A 24,700-nucleotide genomic window follows, 5' to 3' on the forward strand; every position below is an offset into this window, starting at 1 on the left:
TCAAAATCAAAATGCGATACGGCTCGATTGGTGTCACACTGAGCAGAGTTACTTCCTTTGGCGTACCCAAATCTAACATGATCGGTTCAAATCCAACTGTGCCTTCATTATATATCTATATTTATCAGCACCATACATTTGTTCTTGGAAGTTCTCCAAAGTGAAAAATGTCTAGACCTTGCATCTCTTCAGACTGTGTTCCCACCTGAAGATGACAAGTGGAATATTGCTTGTAGCAACGTTACATCAACATCAACCAATCACTATGATCTTCCACCAACTCTCCACATTTTCTCTTTCCATGTCAGCGATGAGATCCTGGACATCCATTGTGTTTTGGGTCGTCTACATTTGCTCATCTGCGGAAGGGCTCAGCAATACTGGGTATGTCATCTGTTATCACCAAGGATACGTCATTCCCTCCGCTTCTGATGCACGCCTCCACGAAGCCCATAGAAATGGATACATCTCCTTTCAAAACTACCTCTTTGGTTGTACATCTCTGACTCTACGCATTTTCCTTTGTTAACACTCTGAGTTTACTCACAGCCTTTATCAGCGTCTGCCCATGTGTTGATTTCCTCTTTTATTATTATAAACGTATGTAAATTTTCCATTCCCTTCTGATGATTTGCTCCATCAGGGCCAGTAACAAACAGAAACATCTCCTCTTTTTCAATCTCTGGCTCTCCTGCCTTTTCCTATGTTACTGACTTTGTCAGCTTACTGCCTACTGCCTTCCTGCCTGACATCATGTTAATAATTTATGGGGTTTTTGTTGTATAGAGTACATCAATATCCCTTCCACTTCATGTTACATTCCTGCTTGACAATGGTAGAAGAAAGAGCTTCGAAAAGTCACTCTACAACAGAAGTTGATATCCATAACGTTTGTCAGTATTGTACTTCTCAGCTTTAGATATGCCACTTAAACAAGTCAAGCGTTGTTGGTAAAACTGTTGCAAACAAACATCTACAATTTCTTCTGAGAGAGTGAGTGACTGAATGAATTTAGTTTTAGGCTACAATATACAAATATACAATCCAGTGATCAACACCATGAGCACCAATCTACGCGAGTTTGGATACGATAACATGTGTCATTGTGCCAGCGACCCTGACAGACTGAACCTGTTAGCCGCCTCTAACGACAAGCATTGACTACTGAGGATCAATTCTAGCACGCACCTTCACTTTTCATCTGGGAGAGTATTTATTTATTATTTCCTGTTGCAGGGCCCATGTCTGTCACCACACAGTAACTTACTCTGGTTCCTACCAAGAAAGGTACACGACTCATTGTGGGACTTTCCACTGGTCAAGGTGTACCCGTCATCGAACCAGGTAAACATGAATTGTGCCCAAAAAGACTGATATTTTCCTATCATACTGTGATTGATTCGGTGAGATGGTAGGACGATAAAGAGGTTTGTTTGAACCATTCAGTTAGATGAGTGAATTAGTTTTGCACCGCGCTCAGCAATATTCCACCTATTTATCGGTAGTCTTTAAAGAATTGAGGTCTGGCCAAGGCACTCCAATGATCAACATCATGAGAATCGATCTTCGCAGCTCGGACACGATGCCATGTGTCACCGGCCCGTCATTTCTTACGATAAGCATGGGTTGATTAAGACCAGTTCCAGCTCGGATCTTCATTCATTCAGAAGTTCAAGGTCATTACTCATCAATAACGATGCTGCGTTTGATATTACGATATCAAGTGGAAGGTGCATGACATAACACAATTTTCGGGAAATGACGTAAAAACGTCATTGACACAACCTAATGGTAAGACAAAATAGCGGTTGATTTACGTCATACTGGTAACGCAGTAGGGGATTTACGTAGCAGAATGGTGGGTTCAATATCTACCACAGGACAATAGCTCAGCACAAAATGTTTAAATTTCCTCTCTACTGAGTCAACTGGTTTATTCACAAGATAAACACACGTGTTTGCTGCTGCTTCCACGTACATATTATCCAGTGTTTAAATGGGGATGCTGCATTCATATTACGCCGGTCCCTTTCTGACCCTACTTGGATCTGACTTACATTATCGAACTTTAAAGTTCTTCTGGTTCATCATTTTGAAACAATGAATGCCTGATACAATTTTGTGAGGTCAAATATTTTTTATTAGAATTTTATTATCGGAAACATTCAATTTATTGTCGGATACTTATGCTTACACCTGTGCTTATTTTCTTCTGCTTATCACTAGTATAGTCACATGGTGACATCAGGTATTGGCGTGTTGTAGGTACCGCGTACAGTCACGTGTAGTGTATGAATGCTGCGCTGGGTGGCGAAGTACCAACGGTGTCGACTGCAGCACAGGTACTGGCACTTATTATTGTCACTGATAACACAACAAGCAACATTATAAGCAAGGGAGATTATGTAAGTAAATTCGAACTGACATTCAATTACCTTATAGCATTGACAATATCAGTGTTGATTGAATTGCAAACGCTGCCGTCTCCTCCAGCAATCTGTTACGGAAAGGACAACACCAATGGAGCTTGCAACCAGAGGGGAAGCTGTGTTGCACCAAACAAGTGTTCCTGTCGAACTGGCTACACTGGATTACAATGTGGTAAGCGTCATGCCATCATGTATTCTTTTCAATTTGGGTATTCAAGATTCCAGGGTGTTCCAACAACCGTCGACAACGACGACTGACGGAAAGCAAACTGCTACAACGGACGATCGTTTTAATATCGTGCCTTTCTTGGTTTTATCATTAAGTGCACACCCTCTTCTAACGGCACTTGGTCCGCAAATACGACGTGATTGGTTGTGTTCAGATGTTGTTGGCAATTATCGCCATGATCACATCCCAAGTTTTGTCCCCATTTACCGGCTGCTATATCTTCTGTCAACGCGGGCTAGATGGTCGTCTGGGCAATTAGCTCGGAATTAAGGTGAAGTGTACGTTGACGAAGACAAAGGCATAGTTGAATTCTAACTGCACTGCTTCCACAAGACATGGCATCAATAAGTACACACGAATGAGATGAACGGAGTTTCAGCTCAACTCCAGGGCGTTTCCTGCAAGCTTCACGTCCCTACACAGGCAGTCGGAATACCGACGGAACACCTGTACATTATGGGTATGAACATATATGTAGCTCTAAACAACAATGGACAGGGGAAGGCTCAACAGTGTACAGACAGAGAAACAATACCACTTCTTTTTACACTTGATGTGATGCTAAATGCAGCCAAGAAGGATGACCAATTAAGACCATAAATACCATATACAGTAATTAAAGACAGTGACAGTACGGTTCGGGTTGGCTGATAAGACAATTTACAGTGCGTTAGTGATAAGGATTGGGAATGCAGATTGAATACTTACAATTAGTTCTAGAATGGCTTGGCTACATACTTGGTCTTTGCAAATACTTGGACGATGGATGTCCTGAACTACACTCTATAATACTTCTTTGCATATTGTAAACAGTTATGTATTACAATAGCTTACTTTAACAGTTGAATATTATTATAACAGATATTTCTAAAAGATTCGGTCCACTGATAAAGTTCATTTCAAGATACACAAACCATTTTAGAATTTTTTTTTTATTTTTCGTCATTTCAGAACAATGTCTTGATGCTCGAGGTGATCCTGAACATTCAATCTGGTGGAACATAACCAGTCATCCTGACTGTGCTCGTGAGTTCTAAAATTGAATTGAACCAGGAATATAGAAGCATACTCGTAAACGGTGAATATCTGAGTAATTACTTGCAAAGTTATTTCATTGATACATTTGTTACGTATTTTATAATGTCAGTGACGTGTTCGTGGAAGAATCAATGGTGTTGGCCCGGCGACTGTCTAGACAGAAGACTGAGGACATCTTGTAAATGTAGGACGGGCTTCGTGAAGAAAGATGGAGGTTCCAGCTACACAAAGTGTGACCGTGAGTCCAAAAGCGATCGCCTCAAATTTTATATGATTGTTGTACAGAAAGGATTGGCGAATGTCATTACGGGAGACCAGTTAGTTGGTCAGTTATCATTTCAATACTTTCCTTGAGAACAGATCTAATAACACCTTCCCGGCTATTGCTCTGTGCACATAAATGTACAAACATAGCATTTGTGATCAAGCCATCTGATTGAATAGCTCTAACAACACCTGTGTATGTTTATGACCCTGATTGTGTCATTCACAGTTACTTACAAACCCGAACTTTTAACCTGCAACATTGGGATGACGGACGCACACCATAGCATAAGGAACTCTACACATGGATCCAGCACTGGCTGTGCACATGAAGCAGATACCTACGTCAACTTGAAGCCAAAAGCTGTTTACTATCTGCTCTTCTCAAGGTTCGACAACATTAATATAAAAAATCCCCCGAACTACGTCTACGAACAAGGCTATGGAATCGTGACGTCATCGGCACAATTGAAGAAGATTCTCATTAACGGTACAGTGATTGTAATATTCTGACCTATATGTGACGACTCTTCATCCCATGCACAATATTAGAGACATTTGCTTAGCAGTTAGAATACACTTATGTTTTGGACTGATTTTGTACCACAGGAGGGTTGGGGTAGCCTAGTGATTGCAGAGTTCGCTTGTCATGCTTAATACTCGGGTTCACGTCCCCACAGAGATACAATGTGTAAAACCCATTTCTGGTGTCTCGCGCCGTGCCATTGCTGGAATATTGCTAATAACCTCACTCACTCACTAACTCACGAAAATATTATCAGCGGAATAGAATGGAAAAGAGAACGTTACCTGGCGAATAGAACTAACGTTCCATCTGCATATTCTTTACAACACTTCAGAATTAAATTTCGTCCTGCAGTTAATCATGCCCAGATGTGATCTTGAATTGATTTGAAGTTGATGACTGGGCATGATTGGGTTCTTTACATTATTTAGTAAAGTTTCAATTTAGGAGCCGAGACTACTCTATCAACAATACCATTACACGGGGCCAGTGACTGCTCGACAGCTCTGAGTGATACTTCACCGTCCAGCAATCTGGCATGTTCAAGAACCCTTCCGATTTCAACAGATATGCATGATGGGGAGAGGTAATTGCGTTTAATAAATTAAATGCAACTTTGGTAAATTGAAATACTTATAGATTTAAAAAGATTTCGGTTGATTGATTATATAAGGCATCAACGAAAACGTGTTACTCCCTCTTTAGACGTGCACCTTACGTTTTCCTCAAAAAGTTGACGTGACACTGCATGTGTTTGTGATGACTGTCCCCGTTTCACGTATCCTTTCTATCACCACATTTTCACATGGTCACTATCACCATATAACATGTACAAAGACCAACCTCGTGACTTCAAATAAGCTTAATTTCACCTCTCCAGGCTGTGCATCTACTTTTCCGCTACTGGAGGAGGATATTTCAAATATCAGAACTTCGACAAACATCATTTAGGAACCCAGATTTACAGTCATCAGACTTCTACCAAACAGCTCTGTTTCCGGTATGACGTTGGTAAACCACAACACTGCTCCAAACTCAGCACAGGACACTGCGTGTCACAACCACTGGAACTGTCAACCCACGTAACACGAACTCGTATGTATTCTTAGCATTCATATTCACCATTATCTGACAGGTATTTCTTGGTTTTTGATAGTGCATACACATGGAAAAGAGTATTGCATTTTCAATATTTCCCCTAGTATTAGCACGCTGTTATGGAGGCGTAGTAGAGTCTCGGTAAAATTATTTTTAGTCCATTATCTCTTCTTAATATCTTCTACTTAGGAGATACTATCTCTTACGTAAGGCATAATATCTCCTACGTAGTACTTAGCATCTCCTACATAGGGCTTAATATCTCTTACGAAGGACCTAGTATCTCTTACGTAGGACCTAGTATCTTCTACGTAGTACTTACTATCTCCTACGTAGGACTAAGTGTTTCCTGTGGGAGATAAGCGATATATGTTAATATGCATTAATCTCAAATAGCCGACTTAAATCCCCAGACGCGGAAAGAATCTCATGTTTCTCTGTTTCAGTCACTGTTAGAGTCTACAGTCATTGTGTGTCATTCATTTTAAGAGTCTGCGGTTTACCATCCGAGTCTGCTATCATGTTTTTCATTTACTTTAAGAGTCTATTGTTTCATTCACCATTAGACTCATGTGTCCAACTAATTTTTGCACATTACTGTCTGTCAGGTATAGGATCAACTGTTGTACTCTACTGCCTCGCGTTCAGTTTGCTCTACCGTTCGGCGAGTTATTTCATTGTCATATGCTGCATTTTATTACACTTTACTATTATTCGTTGGATATTGCAGATGATTATTCGTTGGATATTGCAGATGTCGTTGTCATAATCTGTCTGCAGAGACGTGTCTTAGACTATCGGTGACAATCTGTACGTGCTTATTCCTTTATATTCACACCACTACAATGACACTCTCTTGAATTTTTAAGAGTGGTATTGTTTTACGCCGTACTCAACACTTTTCCGCTCTGGTCAAGTCCACTTGTAAAGAATCACGAAAACAGAAACCTAGAAGAAGAGAAGCAAAGAATTGGAGGACGTGTTATGACTAGAATTTCATATCCGGACCGCAACCCGATCCAACTCCACTTGTGTGTGTGTGCGCGTGTGTTTGTAAGGGAAAGTGTGTGTGTGTGTGTGTGTGGGGGGGGGGGGGGGGGTATGAGATATTCAGTCGTACGGAAGAGATACCAAGTACTAACACCTACGTAGGAGAGAGTCACACCAATAACAAAAACAATGCTCACGGTGACCCTACTACGCTTCCGTACGCTACCATTAACCACAGCAGAGGAACTTATCCTCAGGGTATAATAAGTAATTCAAAAAGCTTTGTGTTGATATAAGGAAACATAGCAATTTATTGTTTCGTTTTGTGGAGCGGATAAGTATTAGTCCAGTCAATCTAACCGAAACATAGGGTCAACCATCAACTCATTTTCAAAGTAGGGGTATATGACACTGAAAATACAAAAGTCTAGAAAAATCTAATGGGTGGAAGATGTTAAAAATCAACCTTAATGTTATCCCCACAAAAGTGCTTTTTATGCTTTTGCTTAATTCACATGTCGGTTCTTATAGGTTTTCCTCAAACACATAATGCATGATTAGTCCATTTGTCCATATATATATATATATAGAGAGAGAGAGAGAGAGTCATGGGAAAAGTTAAAGAACATCGCATTTCAATGTGTAGTAGAAAAACGTACGTTCACACTATTATATTTTTCTTAGAGAAACATGAGCGTTTCATTGCTTTCTTTTACCAGTTTGACATAAAGATAAACAATACTTTCTTTCTACGTAAAGGTATTAAAAGTGGACAGATTATTATTTTCTGAGTGTCACTTAAAAATATTTTGTGATAAAAATCCTATTTGATTGCTTTACTGTTTTAATGTTCTATTCGCAAGTGCAATAATGGAATGTTCATAACGCTAATATCTATTTATGAATTCCATATCTTTTGTCAGAAATTCACAATTTGATTACCATTATACTTTCTTCTTATGTACATAATTGCACGTCATCATCCAAATCATGTGAGAAGACTGGATGAATTGCTGCAACTCAGTCCACGGCACTCTCCACATGCATCTGAGCACTTCAGTCCATGTTTCCTGCAAGAACAGCGTTTGGATTCGCACTCTCGTTTACAGTTACATCTGATGACATACAAAAGTTCTTTTGGAGCTGGCGGTTTGCTGCTTCTCACAGGCATCATATCAGTCTACCTTTCTCCATAGTCCAGTCCCATTGGTGTGGAAGCATGTCAGGATTGGTTGCTGTCCACTGACACACTTGGTAGTGAGTGTGGTACGACGCAGCGATTTGATGTCTGTGGGAGAGAATGCACATTGACAGGAACAAAAGATGTAGCAACCTTCTGACAAATTTTCCCAAATCTTAGTTCATCAAGGCTCTCATTTTCTGTGCCGCCATAGAGATGCACAGTAAGTCTACCACCTGTATTGATAATGTCTTCTCTGGTGGATTTGCTACAAAAGGCCTGTGCATGCTTGACCGTCGACGGCATGGAGGAGATTTTCTGCAGTCCGACTCCTTTGCCTATTCAAAGGTTCTAGATGTTGCATCACAAAGCATGAATAACTTGCAGTGTTTGACAGATGCTGCTGCCGATACTTTTTACTTGAGACTGTTAATGTTCAGTGATGCTTTTTTGGTTTGTTCTGATTTAAAACTTAATGTACATGCTACCTGATCAGCATGATAAAGCAAAAGAACCAGGAGATCTGTGTCTTCTCCTATTAGAATGGTTGGTTTGGTGGCGGCACACTGCACTGCTGTTTCTACAATCAGAAGATCTGCATCTTCACAAGCTTTCATAACCCTGTAACCACTGTCCTCAAATTTTGCACTCAGAAGATCAATAAATGCCTGTTTGTTCTCATTGTTTGAGAGAAACTGTTCTTTCTTTGACGTCAGAATCATTTCTTCAGTGAAATTTACTTTTGGACCACAGATGCCTCTTGTCCGTCGTAGGTGTGCAGTATCTTTTGTCGAAGGTCCTGACAAGTACCCATCAAAGACTATGGTCGCATTTGTGTACGTTCTACTGACATATTCAGTATAGATTTGGGAAATTGCGGAGAACGTTGAGCCAGTGGTCCATGTTATGCGTTGGTGAAGACTACTTCCATTTTAAGACATGGTGATACGAGTCTTCATGAATGTTCTGATTTGGAATATCTTTGCAGTGGATCTTCCATATTGCTTCAGTCGAGGAGGATTTTTGAGCTTCTCTCATTAACCCAGAAGAGTCAAAGAGCGAAGAAGGAAAGCTTGACAACTCATAGCTAAAGAGGTCTTAAACACTGTCAAACGTGGTATCTGCTGCAGTTATGCTGGCCTAAATAGTATCCACTGAGATCTCTGTGCTTCACCGACACCATGAACTCTTGTCATACCACCAGTTGACTTCCGACTTCTCATCAGCACTTGTTCAATTACTAAGTTTGAAGATAAACCAGCCCAATACCTGTCACTCCTTGTAACATATGTCCAGATAACATGATGTCCAGACATGAACGCCAGATAGACATCTGGATGATCCTGTTGGAGTCGCTGCATTGATTGCAAATAAATGTAGGCAGACTTGGTATACATATTGTGCCCACATGCAGCAAAAAAGGAAACATTTCCATAACTGCTTGGAGATGCAGATTCCATTTTTTTTGTGCGTTCTCCTTTCAAACACTTCTTCAAAATGTCCACCATGTCCATATAAAGAAGCCAAAGTGATGCTGTTCGTGAATGAGAAAGTGACTGCTTTGTCTTGCTAAGGTCTTTCTGTATGAAATTCAAAAATGGGCTACCGTTGATATCATTGGGAAATATTTCTTCTGCCATGATCTTTTCAAATAGTTTCGAAGCATCACAAAGATCTTCAGACAATGTGGTAGTGGATGATCCATCAGTTCGTGTATCAGCTTCTGCTGGCGTAGCATCTGTATCAGAGCTGCAGCTTTGTTGACAAGAAGATAATTGAGGACTCTATTGACAAGAAGTGTCCTCTGATAGCACGTGCAACTGCTTTTCCACTAAGCATATGAGCAACAGCATTTGAAGCATAAACCGTTTCCAGGGTCTCTTGCAACCCTGTTCCACCCATGATATAGCCAATGCATCCGAGCTTTCATACTATTTTCGACAATACATCAATACTCACAGATGATTCTTGAGCTTGAACATCACTTGTCAAATTTCAGTTCACCAAGTCCAATCTGGAGTGGAGCCTTGGTCTTGATGTCTGAATTACAGCCTGGCCAATGGAAGCATTCCACACTTCAGTATCCTTCTCAGGTATCATGGACATTAGGAGAGTCTTCAACGAGTTCGGAATGTAGTCGATGTTGTGTTGAATGGATGGCATCTCCTCTGATGATGGATAAGATATTTTTGAGGTGTTGATGTCCTTGATATCAGTTAGTGTAAGCTTTGCTGCTGTCTCCATTAGCTTTAGCTTTTCTGTAGTAGAGCCGTTTTTGTGTGGTTGTCCATAGAAGTCCTGGAGAACTATTTCTGCAGTTACTGAAAGTTACCACCTTTAACTTGCCATTCATTTCCGTAAGTGTTCTTGTAGTTTGCGTTTCATATAATTATGGCTATGAGCACTATCTTCTATCAACTGTGTCATATGGTGAACAAAGTTGCCAACTGTGATCTGTTCACTGTCATTATCTTTCACATACTCCATCACTTTCATGAAGGCCTTAGCGCGACTGGAATTTACAGAGTGAGAGTGCATTTCTGCTTTTGGTATTTGACGGCCAGTTTGAAAGTTAACATTGCATGGTTGATGACGCAATGCATCTGCAGCTGGTAAATCATTCACTGACTCAAGCTTTCCTTCAACAACCTGAGCCCATTTATCACCACGTTCCAGACATATTTTCTGGATGGTGCTTTGAAATTCTAACGTTCTGACAGGGTGTATTTCATAGGACCTCTTCTTCCCTGACAGACGTGCATATTGTCGACAGAACAAACTATGTTCAAAAGAGACAAAGCTTGATATTTTGGAACGTGTTGGTCACTTGAATCACTAAAAGGCGGATGTTGGGAAAGACTCTGTCTTATCACGTTTGGATTGGTATACGTCTTTTTTTGATTTTTTGATGAACAACTTGGCCAGCTTGAAGAAGCAAAGGGTCGACATGTGCTGAACTTGCTGAATTAATTCCATCGCAGCCTTTGTTCCTCAAAATTACAGTGGGCTTTTCGATTAAGGTTAAGACTGCATATAATGCATTTCTCCGTCGATGCTTTAAAATATCTGAAAATGGAATAAATGAATTTTATCATATAACTGAGAGTGAAATACATGTACAAATCATCTATTGGCTAAAGTGATGATAAAATGTATCTTCATTTTACATCAAGAAAAGACACATATCCACTTGTAACTATTTCATTATAAATAGTGCTTTGAATTATGTAAAAAAAAGTAATAAAAGACAACACCTCCTTCCGTAGATGAATATGACATAAATGATCCCTTACCGGTAGAACAAGCATCCATTAATGTCAGCTTTCCCTTTTTGACAGAAGTGATCACGACTGCAAAATAACAAAAATGCCATGTATTTCCATGCAAGTCTGTTTGACACTTATTTATATATTCTCTTGTGTGTTTTTTGTCACGTGTACTGTAACGTTTTACGAGAAAATGGGCTTTTTACTGAACTGAAAGCAATAGTGAACATTTTAGATGCATTATGGCCTAAACGGGCTTCTATAGATTTTTTTCTTCACCAGAATCACCCCTTGAAAATGTCAATATTTTATGTCACATAGCAACAATTAAGCATTATTATGTATAAGATGTCTACAGTTTCTGGCAATACTTCCAAAAACCCATTTCTAAGCTCCATGGATGGAGTGTTGTGAATCTGAGAAGGGCTATATGCAAAAAAAACAAAAAAAACTCAAATGCCATAAACATCAAGTACCAACTTTGGGTAGCTGGCAGTTTAGGAAGCCTATTATTTGCTCATCAACAACAAAATCAATTGATCCGCCAATCATAATGTTTTCTGAAATCTGATATTTGCTTAATGACGGCTACACTTACTACACGTGATGTTTGTCTTTGATCGTATCAGGTGTATTTCTGAAAATCGGTGTGTGGTGCGCTGGAAGGGTCAACGTAATCACGTAAACAGCCATGTATACATTAGAATATAAGTGTCAATATGGGAGTTGAAAAGATGTTGCAATACTTTTTTCAGTGTGTATGTAACACTTGAAAGTGATTATATTTACCACTGAATATTTGCTACTACCATCACAATCTACACCCGAGACGGCTTTTACTCGTTGTGGCGTGACTCCCCCGATGGGCACTCTTACTAGAAAACGAACTGCTTTTACATAATAGACTGAAACTTAAATATTGCAGGTGAAGTCCGTGTTAAAACATCTGGGTGGACGGACCCTGTTCCGACGGGAGGAAAGGCTGATACAGCATCGGGGTTGAAGTACATGAAAATACAAGTCCTCGAAACTGAACACAAAGGAAATGTGATCGACGTCATTCACACACCACTGAAAGGTTTGGACTTCAAATACGATAACAATTTCGACCTGGATACACCTATCCATCTCCCCAATAAGTATGGCCTTTATGTTGTCCTCCTGGAGGTACATGACACGGCTGGAAATATCCAATCTGTTCGTCGTTTGGTTCTGTATGACAACTCCTCCAAACTGATGACAGACTCCACGAAACCACTTCAGGTTGTGTCAGCGACACTGAAATCAGGGTACAAGTGGCAGACAAACCTGGGACCTGTATGTACGGACTGGAAAGGCCGTTACTACAATGATAAAATGAGGGACAATAATCTTCTGGAGCCGGTGCGTCCTCAAGTAGAAGTGGCATCTGGCTATGACCAAACTGTTGGAATACTTCCTGTTTCTGGGACTCCTAATGTCGATGGCATCGTCGAGGCAAAGTATTCCGTATCTGTTGATCATGGTGTCAGGTCAAGCTACGACTTGGTTCCCAAATTCATCAACCAGTCACTTTGCATCTCCCCCAAGCTGCTGGATGGCCAAACGTATAATATTTCAATAAGGCTTAAAGACATTGTTAACAACTATGTGGAGGAATCGGTGCGTGTCTACATTGACTCTACTGTTCCCGACATATCCAACATGTGGCTCGTGAAGAATGGAAAGAAGCAGGTGTATGTCCATGCCAGCCTCGATCTTTCTACCATGGTGCTCCAGTTTGATGTCAGTGATCCTCACAGCGGCATTGTGTATGTAGAGTGGTATCTTGGTACCAAAGACTCGTCAGACGACCTTGGTCATGGTGTACTGCCAGTTACAAAACTGAAAGAAAAGGTAATTATGAATTATAGTTTTTGAGTTTATTATGCCTATGCATGCATGTCCGATATGTAGTTCAAAATGTTGGAACTTTGGGCTTTTTAAACTTCCTTTTGTTTCATGACCCTTTACTCTTTAACATTACACAGTATACTTTTATTCATCATTCATTTCTATATGTTATATATTTTGTTTGCAGTCATGTCCATCCTCTATCAACTGCTATTGTCCATCCATTGGAGAGTGTCAGTTTCACAACTATACCGTAAAGCTAAATGCCCTTGTGGCAAACAAGACCAATCAAGCTCAACATAACCAACCCTTCTTCTTCACGGTCATGTCAACAAACGGAGCTGGCTTGAAGAACATCGACCACTTGGACATCCTCGTAGACACCTCCCCTCCTGAAGCAGGGATCGTTAACGAAGGAGCAAAGGACGGACCTGATGTGGACTACACAAGTGAAGATACTGTACTGGTCAACTGGGCAGGGTTTATTGACCACGAAAGTGGCATCAGCCATTACCTAGTCAGCCTGAGCCAGAAATGTCTGACACTTGATGACATGAAAACCATTACTGACGTGATTAGAATTCCAGGAAGCATCAATACAGCACAGTTTAGAATTCGTGAAGAGATGACGAAATATCATGTCACAGTTGTTGCCTTCAATGCTGCCCTTAGTCCTTCAAAAGCCGCCTGTTCTGATGGGGTAATCAGGGATAACTCACCTCCATCGGTATACAATGTCATCCTGAGATCGGCAAAGACATCAAAGGAACACGTCGCGTGCCTGAATGGGGCTCTTTGGCTTGTCAAAAGAAATCTAACATTACAGCTGTTTCAGAATACCAGTGAATGTTCACAGAGATGCAATTTAATCTCCGCATCAACCTTTGCCGACATACTGCCCAAGATTAACACCATTTTGAATGATACTGAAATGGCCAACAGCCTCTGTAGACATCTTCCATCTTTAGAAGATTCGGTGACCTTTCTTCCATCAGACAAGATAGACCTGCACTGGAACTGCACAGAGAATGAAAGCCAGATACAAGATTTCTCAGTAGGATTTGGTTCAGACAAGACAACGGTTCATGACCCAGATATTCTGGACTATGCATCCAGTAAAGGACGCCACTCATTTAAAATTAACCATGCTGGCTTTTCTGGAAAGAACATGTTCTACATTTTTCTGAAGGCAGTTAATAAAGCTGGACTGACTTCAGTTGTGACTTTTGGGCCAGTGATGATCGACAATACACCGCCTGTTGTTAATGAGGTGATAACACCAATGGCTGGAGGCGATTTTGTCACTATTACATGGAACAATGTGACATTCACAGATTCAGAGCAACAGGATTCCGAATTTACAGTTTTGTACAGAATTGGTAAGTTCTTAAAAACACTACTAGTTGTTCTTTTTTTTAAAACAAAAAAAAATAATCTGTGTTTTCGTTCAGTTAATCTTTGATGGTAACTCAGACAAACCAACGACGATTGTTTTGATGTGATTTTGATGACGGTTTCTGTTATTATTATTATTGGAAACAATGCTTTTAATTCTGTTTTAGTGCACGATGGAAATCACGTGACACCTATACTCCAAACGCCGAAGCACGTCACAAAAGCCTGTGAGATTCAAGGCTACGCTGGTTGCCTCAGATATCCTCTTGAAAGACTAAAAGAGATGGACTCGGAGCTCAACAAACCATTTATCTTTGAACTGTATGTGTACAATTCAGCTGGTCATTTCACTGTTGTCAACACAGAGGGGATTACGGTACCATCGAGATTCCCACCAGGACATGGCCTAGTCTATGACATTGACCCAATGGATGCTAATGGGAAGTATGATGTTGACTTTCACTCCACACTAAATAAGTGTTGTGTCAAGTGGAACGGCTTCCGTCATCACAGGGATATCCAGTTTGAAGTGGCCCTAGGGTCTGCTGTAAATGGAAGTGACATTAGTCCATTCAGATTTGTTAATGGTACGAGTTTATGCATATCTTCAACAAGCATCAAGCCACGTGTCAAGTATTATGCTACAATAAGAGCAACATGTTCTGGTGGAACATCATATGCTTCATCTGACGGTTTCATCATAATTGATCAACCAAATGATGACCAATTTGTCTTTGAAATATTTGATGGAGTATCGTGTGACATGGACATTTCTGCCATTTCTGAATTGGTCCCAGAAACAGATGTAAGTTCAGACATCAATATAACGAGGACATACTTTCCATCTGTATCTCTCGGTATAGGACAGAAATATCTTGTTAAGTTTGAACATTCCCTCAATGGCACACTAATGTCGGATGACGTTTTCTTTGTGTCAAAATCTAACACTGCTGGGAAGATTCAAGATCTGGACACGTATGAATTTGTTCCTTTTACACGTCGTCCTCGGTTCTACTCTACCAATACTACTGATGACATTTGCAACTCAACCATCCGCATGTGCTCACTGGACATTGACTACACGTTGTCTAAGAACAAAGTGTCATGTTTCTGGAAATATGCAGGTGCATGGAAAGTGCTTACAACCCATTTTGAAGCTGCTCTCAAAGAAAGAATGCACTGCACGAACAGTACGCAGTGTTATAAAACAGTTTCAACTATGTCTGTAAGCGGTGGAACCAACTATGCAGACTTCACTAATATAGTCCTCGAAGAAGGCAAGGTATACCAAGTGTTCGTGAGGCCCTGTTTTGACACTGTGTGTTCAGAATGGAAATTTTCAGATGGCGTTAAAGTTCTTCATGGACTGCCAAGAATATCAATGACAGCATCCTTAAACAACAGAGCCACATCAGCTTGTCATGCTGTGACAATTCATGTTGATAACACCGAATGTGAAGAAGAACCAGGAGATTTAAAGGCAATCATCTATCAGTGGACTGTTGTGGACAAACATAACGATACCTTAACCCCCTGGCAAACTGACCAGTCACTAGCCTTTGGAAAGGTAGTATAGTAAATATGTTTTTATATACAAATGAATGCTAACAAACTAGTTATAATAGCCCTAATGTAGTTTGCACACTGGAAATTAAGGTCACCGTTGACCTTAACATCATCGAAAACGAGATGGCTTTCAAAAGGGGATATTGTGTCTTATTGGGCTTGGTTTGCAAAAGGAGTACCGTGTCTGATTGACTACGTCCATATCATATTGTGTATCACAGATAATTCTTGTGACAACAGATAATTCTGCATCTTTCTTCCAGGCTGACGTCTGTCTTGAGGACCATGTTCAGTCACGCAGTGTCATAAACGTATGTGTCAGAGTCACTTGTCCATCTGGACTGTCTGGTACATCTTGTAGAACTCTACGTCAGACTACGAATCTCAGGAACCAGCCTGTTGAAGCGAACCAAAAAGATCTTCCGAAAATTATGAAAATGATGGAAATGCTGCAATTTTCCAATCTTCCCTCCTTTGATACTGACAGTGCCGAGTCTGACATTAAGCTGGCGGGTGCAATGCATGGATTAGAGGGCTTGAGGTCCACTTGGTACTTGATGACAGATCCGTACATTCCCAGTGACTGTAAATCTGACGACAAATGTATCACCAGTGTGCAAAAAGAAGGACCAGTTGCTAAGTTTCATGGTACACATTTACTGGATGGTGTAACATATTATGTATGCATCCAAAACAATAACACAGGATTAACAATGTCAGAATATGGAGATGGTGTTGTCATAGATGATCAACCGCCTATAAAGGGAGATGTTTGGGTGCTGAACCAACAGAATGGATTCCTTACCGAAACGGATGTTCTAGTGATGGATTGGTCAGGTTTCAGGGACCATAAATCCATGGACAGTACCCCTGAGTCAGGCATAACCCACTTCTCATGTGCCATAGGTAGGTTCATTTGTTGTGTTATAAAATGTAAAGATTCGTTTGAGCATACTCACTTTGTTTGCTCACTTATACAAGTGAGCAGAGGTAATCTTTGACAAAGTTTTCCACTGGTCAAGCACAAGGTATAGTGTTCGACAGCAAAATCGAAACACCAATAGGTGAGTTATATAGCTCTGTTCAATAACATTGACACAGCAATTCCATAACCACTGATCTATACATATATGTCCCCATTTCCATGGATTCCAGGTTCCTATCCAGGGGGACAGGATGCTATGGCTTTCACAAATGTTGGCTTTTTACATCATGCACACCTTTGGAACATAACGTTGGTGAATGGGAAAACCTATTATGCAACTGTCAAAGGTACGTAAAGAATGTATCCATACACACTATCCGAAAACAATTATCTTGTTTCTAAAATTAACGGGCAAAATTTATAAATTCATTCAGGTTCATCTATACAACACGTTATTTTTCTCTAATAACAACATGATGACTGTTGTTTGGTTCATTGTGATAGACTGGAAAAGCCGGGTATGTCAAAGCAAACAATTGCTATATTTTAGATGATATTTCAGCTTATGACCGACTTGGGCACTCAACATCGGCAACGTCAGACGCTGTTCTGGTTGACGTTACACCACCAGAGACAGGAGACATTTTCATTGGCAACACACTGGATAGCCACAGCGTGGTGTCAGTAGACAGGGTGACTGTTCACTGGACGGGATTCAAAGATCCCGAGTCTGGCATCCTTTCAACGTACCTAGCCATAGGGTCGACCATCACTGGAACACTGTCACCTTTCACGGAATATGCAGGAACATTCGCAGACATCCACATGAATGGATTGATAGACGGTCATGAGTACTTTGCAAAACTAATGGTACTTTTGTCATTGAAATCCACTTACTCATTCTAATTAAGTTTACGCTTACAAAAGTAACTACAGAAATCGATGATGTAACACAAATCGTGGATTTGCTTTCCTATATAATGACGAGGTGCTTGAACTAGAGACCACTTTCTCACTTCATATAACACCAACACTATTGACAGGATAGATCAGTAATCTGCCGCCAACATGAGCGTCGTAGTGTATACGTTCGTTGCAATGTGTGTTTAGATAACCAATCGAGCTGGCTTGACTTCTACAGCAGTGTCCAACACCTTCACCGTGGACTCGTCACCACCTACTCGAGGTGTTGTTGCTGATGGTGAAGATACAAACAAGGTACTTTTCTGCACTGATAAATGGTACTGTTGGGTTCCACATTTCTATGCAAAATTATTTTTGGAAAGATTGGAAGAATTTAATTGTTTTAACACACTTCCAAATTTCTTCAGGTTGAGTTAGACTACCAGGGCTACACTGACAGGTACGTTTGTCACTGGTCTGGATTTGATGATCCACACTCTGGGTTGTCCTCTTTCCGCGTTAGCCTTGGGACGCAGCCGTACCTGGATGATGTTGAGACAGAAACGCATACAGGATTAGGAACAGGTATATAGAGAGTCAAACAAAGATGAAAATTATGGGTATTTAATTTTAGCATTCCTGATGGATTGTTGCATTTGAAAATTGATTTTTACATAGTCAGATAATTAACTCATGTTAAGAATGTTTAATTGGCAAACAACATAATGTATAAGGAATCTGTTAGTTCTGAGAATAACAAAGTTCCTTTTATTCCAGCAATGTCATGGACTGGAGACTTGCCAATCGGGGTGAAACTCTACTGCAGTGTTGAGGCTTGTAACCGTGCAGGTCTCTGCTCTAAGAGTGCATCCGACGGGATCATCCTCGACAATTCTCCTCCTGTTCCTGGCGTTGTCTTTGTTGGATATGACGGGCATCATCGCAAATATCACGGACATGCGTAATTATGTTCAATATTGTGTTATATGGAGAGTCAACGTTGTAATGGAGTGTTCAGAATTATCTCCGAATCCGTATGTACTTCATATGCATACTGAATCGTTCATGTTCATGTTATATCCCAAGATGTGCTCATTTTACATTACTTATAATTGGATTTCAGTTCCACTCTTACTGCTCGATGGTTTGGATTTGAGGACCCGGAGACAGGAATCAACCACTTCGACTGGTGTGTTGGAACAACGGCTGGAAAGTGTGATGTCCTTCCAAGCACTAGCAACCTACTTTCTGACTCAGTTCTTAAAACTGGTCTCAATCTGCCATCTGGTCATCCCCTTTATGTTACGGTCAATGCTACAAACCCAGCAGGTCTAGTGACCACATCCACCTCTGACAGCTTCATCGTGGATGCATCCCCTCCAATAGCAACAGTGAAACCAGCATTCACATCTCCCTACTCTAAAAATATGATGGCTGCTGTGAATGTACAATGGGAGAACTCAATGCTTCAACTTCACTGGAAGTTCACAGACGCTGATAGTCCCGTTGAAAGACACCTGGTGTCACTGTCTACTCATCATGATGGATCATCTGCTGTGGAAAGCATTCACCTGGGTGCTCAAGATTCCACCACCATCCTCTTCAAAGCAGGGAATCTGATGAGAAGTGGGGATGTCTACACTGCCACTGTTACTTCCTGTAATGCTGCAGATCTTTGTTCTACTGCCACAAGTAACCCGATCCGTATAGATTCTACGCCCCCACAGTTGGGAGGATTCGAATCTCCGATGGTATGGGAAAGTATCAGTGACAAAGGTGCAACCAAGACACGCTTTAACCTGACATGGCTTGGCTTTACCGATACTGAATCTGGAATATATGTGTATCATATCTCTGTTAGTCGAAAATTTGATGGCGTTGAACTGTCGAGCGGAATTGTTGACATACTGCATGACAAAAACACAACTGTTCAATCAGCTGACTTCATACTTAGCGATGAAATTAAGACTGGTGAAAATATCATCCTGACAATCTCGGCGACAAATACTGCTGGTCTATCAAGTGGGATTGGAAAGGTGACAATGGCAGTTGTTGCCACTGATGCTAAACATACAAAGGGGATGCTGGAGCTCCAACGGCACTCATGTTCAGTTCATTACTGCACGGGCGACTGTACATGTGCTGTTGTAGGACAACATTGCCTGCCTACTTCATCACAACCGAACTGCACTGATACTACCGGTAAAAGGAAGAGCTCTGATATAGTCGTACATCCTGGACGGGAGTCTGATGCCACAGTTACCAGCTCCTCATCGTGTCTAACTGCTCACTGGGAGGCCTCATCAGCACAGGTTTTTGACAAAATCACTCGATTTCAGTGGAGTATGGGAGAAAGAGCGGAGCAAGCAGGAGTTGGTATATTTGATCTGAAAACGGAGTCTGAATGGCGGGACATAGGGAAGGGTACAAGAATCATACACTGCCTTCCGGACGGACGGTCCCTACGTCATGGTACCGAATATGTCATCTATGTCAAAGCCTGGTATGACTTCAGCGAGTTTGCCGTGTTCCAGTCTGATAGCATCCTTGTTGACCACACACCACCTACAGTTCAGAGGGCTAAGTCACCCCTTGATTCCGATGGTTCTTGCAATTTGGACTTGGAATATTTCAGTCAAGGCCAAACGATAACAGCATGTTGGAACGGAGTATTCATTGATACACAAACGCCACTGACTGGTTTTGAAATATGGGTTGGCACGTCACCGGAAGGTATGATTTGTTTCATAATTTTATTCATTGAAGTGAACCCATACCATAATACTGCAAGTGCAATTATGATATTTGAATAAATGAAATTTCTTTTTATTCTAGGAGATGACATTATACAGCCAACTTTCACTGGTAAACAAACTTCATACGCGATTCCATTGGCACTCTTGAAAAGTGGGACAATGTACTACAGCAGCATCAGGGCAACCAACTTGGCTGGTCTGCAGACTATAGCGGTATCTGATGGCTTTGTAGTCGATGACACACCACCTGCAGTTGGTGTAGTCTTCAACACTGATCGCCACAAGAATACAGGGTTTCAGTCGTCCAAGACAACACTGAAGGCTTCTTGGCATGGATTTGAAGACTATCACTCCTATGTTCAGAGGTTTGAAATCGCGGTTGTGAAGGAGGGAGAACATATCCTGGACTCAATGTTCAAATATCATGGAATGGAAAATGAGATCACCATAGACAATTTGAAATTGGAGGAAAAGGAGAAGTATCGCATTGCAGTCAGAGCGGTTGATGCTGCAGGTCTTCACAGCAGCACCGCATTGTCTCCAAGTGTGATGATTGACACATCAGCCCCAAAAGCCTTTCAATGCGCATCGTACCTTGAGAGGAAATTGAACTTTGCTTCAAGTAAATTCCACCATCTCCGATACGATTCTGTTCAACTTCACACATCAGAAAATCTAAAGAAGAATACATTCTATCAGATGAAAGTGGTGGGTGATTTCAACATCCATACCACAAACGTCATATTTACAGTTGGTAAACTGTATATTCCGGCCATGTTTGAGAAGAAAATAGGAGACACACAAGCATCGCATAACTTCCTGGCCCCAAATTCAGGCCTCACTAACATAAGTATATCAATCACAGGCTCTAACGTATCCAGTTCATTACAAGTGACACTCAGTGAATGTCAAAAGCTGGTAGAGACCAATTCAGAAAATGGCATCAACGTTTGGCAAATCCGACCCTCTGTTGTCGCTGTTTGTGCCAGGGTAATGGACCAGGAAAGCGGCATGAAAAGTGTGTGGCTTGGAGCGGGAACCAGTAAGGGAGGGTACCAGATCCGTGCCTTGTCTCCAACGTCTGTCAGCAACCATGAAATGATTCTGGTGGAAGAGCCACATGGTAGCCCAGTCCATGTCACAGTGATGGCGGAGAACAATGCTGGCCTGAGAACCATCTTCACATCCAAACCAATCATCATCGATCACACACCGCCAGTGATTCAGTTTGCTTTTTCAAATCTGGAGTACACAGCAGGATCAGATACTGTTTCAGTGAAACTGACATGGCGGGTCGAAGATGACGAGAGTGGAATAGACACATGCTTTTGTACACATGGTAAAAAACATAATTATTTAATTAGAAGGCAAGCATATTAAAATGTGACAATATCTTAATGTGCCAACCCTGACATGTAACTGAAGTTTTATTCACATTATAATTAGTCTGTTCTTCCGAAAAGCATAGAGGGAATCATCGCGTGTTCGCATATACTGTATGCATAATGCACGTATCACCCAAACTGTCCACCCTTCCAACGTATCCCACATTTTCTCGTTTTCAGGAACAAGTGTTTCTTACGAACCAAATTGGAGGGAGTCACCAGCAACGACTGATTGTGAAATCCAGAACATACCTGCTCCTCACGACACTGATCTCTATGCATGGGTCCGTTGCATCAACAATGTAAACATGGAAACCGTCATCAAATCAGAACCTCTGCATGTCACGTACCACCCACCTTCACTCCCAGTGGGCACTTTGAAGGTCCTTGTTGACAATCAAATATCTCCCGGAGTGCTCCCGACTAACACACAGGGTTACACAGACCATGTTGAGTTCACTTGGCAGGAGGCAGACGCTCCTAGACTCAGGACGTATGAATGTCGCCTTGTAGAGCACGGCGCACCAGTAGCAGATTGGATATCAACTGGAGGAAAGACCTCAGTAACCCTTGATGGATTGAGGCTACAAGATGGACATGTGTATGATATCCAGGTGCGCGCCGTGAATGACAGGGCCCAGTACAGTAATATCCTTAACAGTACCGTGATGGTAGAGAGCCGTTCGCCTGTGGTCACAGGTACGCATAAATATTTTAACGTTTAAATATGCTAAATCTTGATACCAAAACCATAAGGGGCAGTAGAAGGTGTATGGCATATTCCCGATGCAATGGTATCCGTTAACCGATATCACGCCCAGCTATCAGCTTTTTCTTTCATCTGAGATGCCTAGAGGTAGGAGTTTGAGTTTGAGGAGCAAGTCCAGCATGATCAAAACGAGTTGTCTGGTTAGGTAAACGTGCTTTTTCTAATGACTTCACGAAGATTGGGTCTAGCGTAGAAGCCACCGTTAACATGATCCTCGAATATCAAGATAGATGACTATGGTAAATATACAGACGTATTTTGTTCTTACAAGAACAGAGGCTGCATAGTAGCAGTGGTGGTAGTAGTAATAGTAGTAGAAGTAGTGGTAGCGGCAGTAGTACTAGCATGAACACTAGCAACAGAGGAAGCAACAACTGCGTTTCACCACTACAATAACAGTGTCCATATTGTTCTATTTTCCTAGGGGTCAATCCCACGGCTACTCTGGTGAATGGGCACCTCACGGTCGATTGGTCGGGCGTGTTTGACAGTTTCAACATGAAGATTGAATATGAAGTCACCATCGGTACGAGACAAGGTTTTGCTGACATTATTCAGCAAATGGTCTCCACCGATACATACTTGATGGCGACAACATATACAGATGCCCCTGGAGTCTTCCTAACAATCAAGGCAAATGCCCAAACCGGGAAATTCGGCATTTATTCACGCTTCTTGACGCTTTATTAGACCCTTTCAAATGAAATCTCCTTTAACACATTTTGTAGTTTGGTCATGTAAGTCAAAAACCTTATGATCTGATATTTATGTATCTCAAATCAAATTAGTATTATATTTTCTTCAGTAGAGAAAATTTTGGCTTCTTGTTTTGAGATGTATTTCTGCTTTGCTTTTACACCAATAAAACTGTTACATGCCTTGTTTCATACGTGGATATTTATTGATCTGTACCTGCATACATCACAACGAAATGAACGGCGGTGTGGTACCCCAGTGGTTAAAGCGTTCGCTTGAGACCTGGGTTTGATTCCGCACAGGGGTAAATTGTGTGAAGTCCATTTATGGCATCCACCATTTATTGGTGATGATGTGGGAAAATTACAAAAGCCGGCGTAAAACTCAAATAACTCACTAACTCACAACGACATGAATGTGTCATGTGTCAAGCTGTGTCTTGTCTATTGCATTTGTGGCAAAGTGGGTTCAGAAGTGGGGTTCTTTTGTATGGGGACGAAAAGGTAACGACTTCGAACACAGATCGTGTCATACCAAAAATGTTAAACTGTGGGAATTGTTACCTTCGCGTCGCTCGGCATTACAGATGAGAAACACGTCGGCTGCGATCGGTGTGAGTGTACTCTATCTGAGTAGCGTATGCGGCTTGGTACGGTGAGGACTTAACGTCGGACTTAAGAATATGTCGATCATATGGCGACGTGCCTATGTGTATGTGTGGCTGCTTGTACTAGCACAGACCCAAGTTGGTTTCATAGTGCTAGTTCACTTACATACACTGCCGCGGTCAGGCATGAATACCGTACTCACACACATGATACTGACTCCGAGCCGACCAGTCCTTGTTGATCCCACCAATACCGATCGCCAGACAGGTACCAACAAGCACCATGTTTTAACGTCGTTTGGAATGACGAGGCCAGGCAACGAACCTTCAGCTCCCAAGGCGAACGCTCGAGCTACTGTACCACGGAAGCGGTCTCATAAAGGTAAACTGTTTTATATCTGACTGGCAAAAGAAATCTCTTTCCGAACATAACAGTGGAGCTGGAAGATCAGTAATCCCTTTGAGTCGTTCATCCAATTGATAATGATCATCTTCATGAACCTAGCTATTCTTTAACATTTCACATGTATTTCGATTGCGCCATGACAGAACATATAGGTGTATTTCTTCGTAGGATGGAAGTTAATAATCTGTGCATAAAATCTCCGTGCAGATGAATACGCAGTTTTTTTATGGCCATACGATGTCATTAGCTGAAAGTGAACGAGGTAGTGCTGGTTTGCACCATAGTGACATTATATATTACGTTATCGTTGGTGTTCATGCACCAAACTTGAAAACGTAACTGCGTGTAAGTTTGTCATTTAATACTGAATTATCGTTTGGAAAGATCCAGAGAACTTCGA

At 41.3% G+C, this 24,700-nt stretch overlaps 1 protein-coding gene across 1 annotated transcript; it reads left to right on the top strand.

Annotated features, from left to right (window-relative positions):
• Positions 1–310: 310 nt before the first annotated feature.
• LOC137282512 (uncharacterized) lies at positions 311–23,478 on the top strand. Its single transcript, XM_067814270.1, has 22 exons — positions 311–384; positions 1,237–1,344; positions 2,266–2,342; positions 2,494–2,601; positions 3,610–3,684; positions 3,806–3,934; positions 4,190–4,450; positions 4,934–5,072; positions 5,367–5,581; positions 11,946–12,895; positions 13,080–14,271; positions 14,455–15,854; positions 16,117–16,759; positions 17,009–17,125; positions 17,341–17,648; positions 17,889–17,996; positions 18,110–18,266; positions 18,459–18,642; positions 18,805–20,414; positions 20,517–21,776; positions 22,003–22,521; positions 23,016–23,478. The coding sequence occupies exons 1-22, from the start codon at positions 311–313 to the stop codon at positions 23,279–23,281; spliced, it is 9,900 nt and encodes a 3,299-aa protein (XP_067670371.1). The 3' UTR covers positions 23,282–23,478.
• The last annotated feature ends 1,222 nt before the right edge of the window (positions 23,479–24,700 follow it).

Source organism: Haliotis asinina, chromosome 1, assembly GCF_037392515.1.
Source record: "Haliotis asinina isolate JCU_RB_2024 chromosome 1, JCU_Hal_asi_v2, whole genome shotgun sequence".
Taxonomy (NCBI): Eukaryota; Metazoa; Mollusca; class Gastropoda; order Lepetellida; family Haliotidae; genus Haliotis; species Haliotis asinina.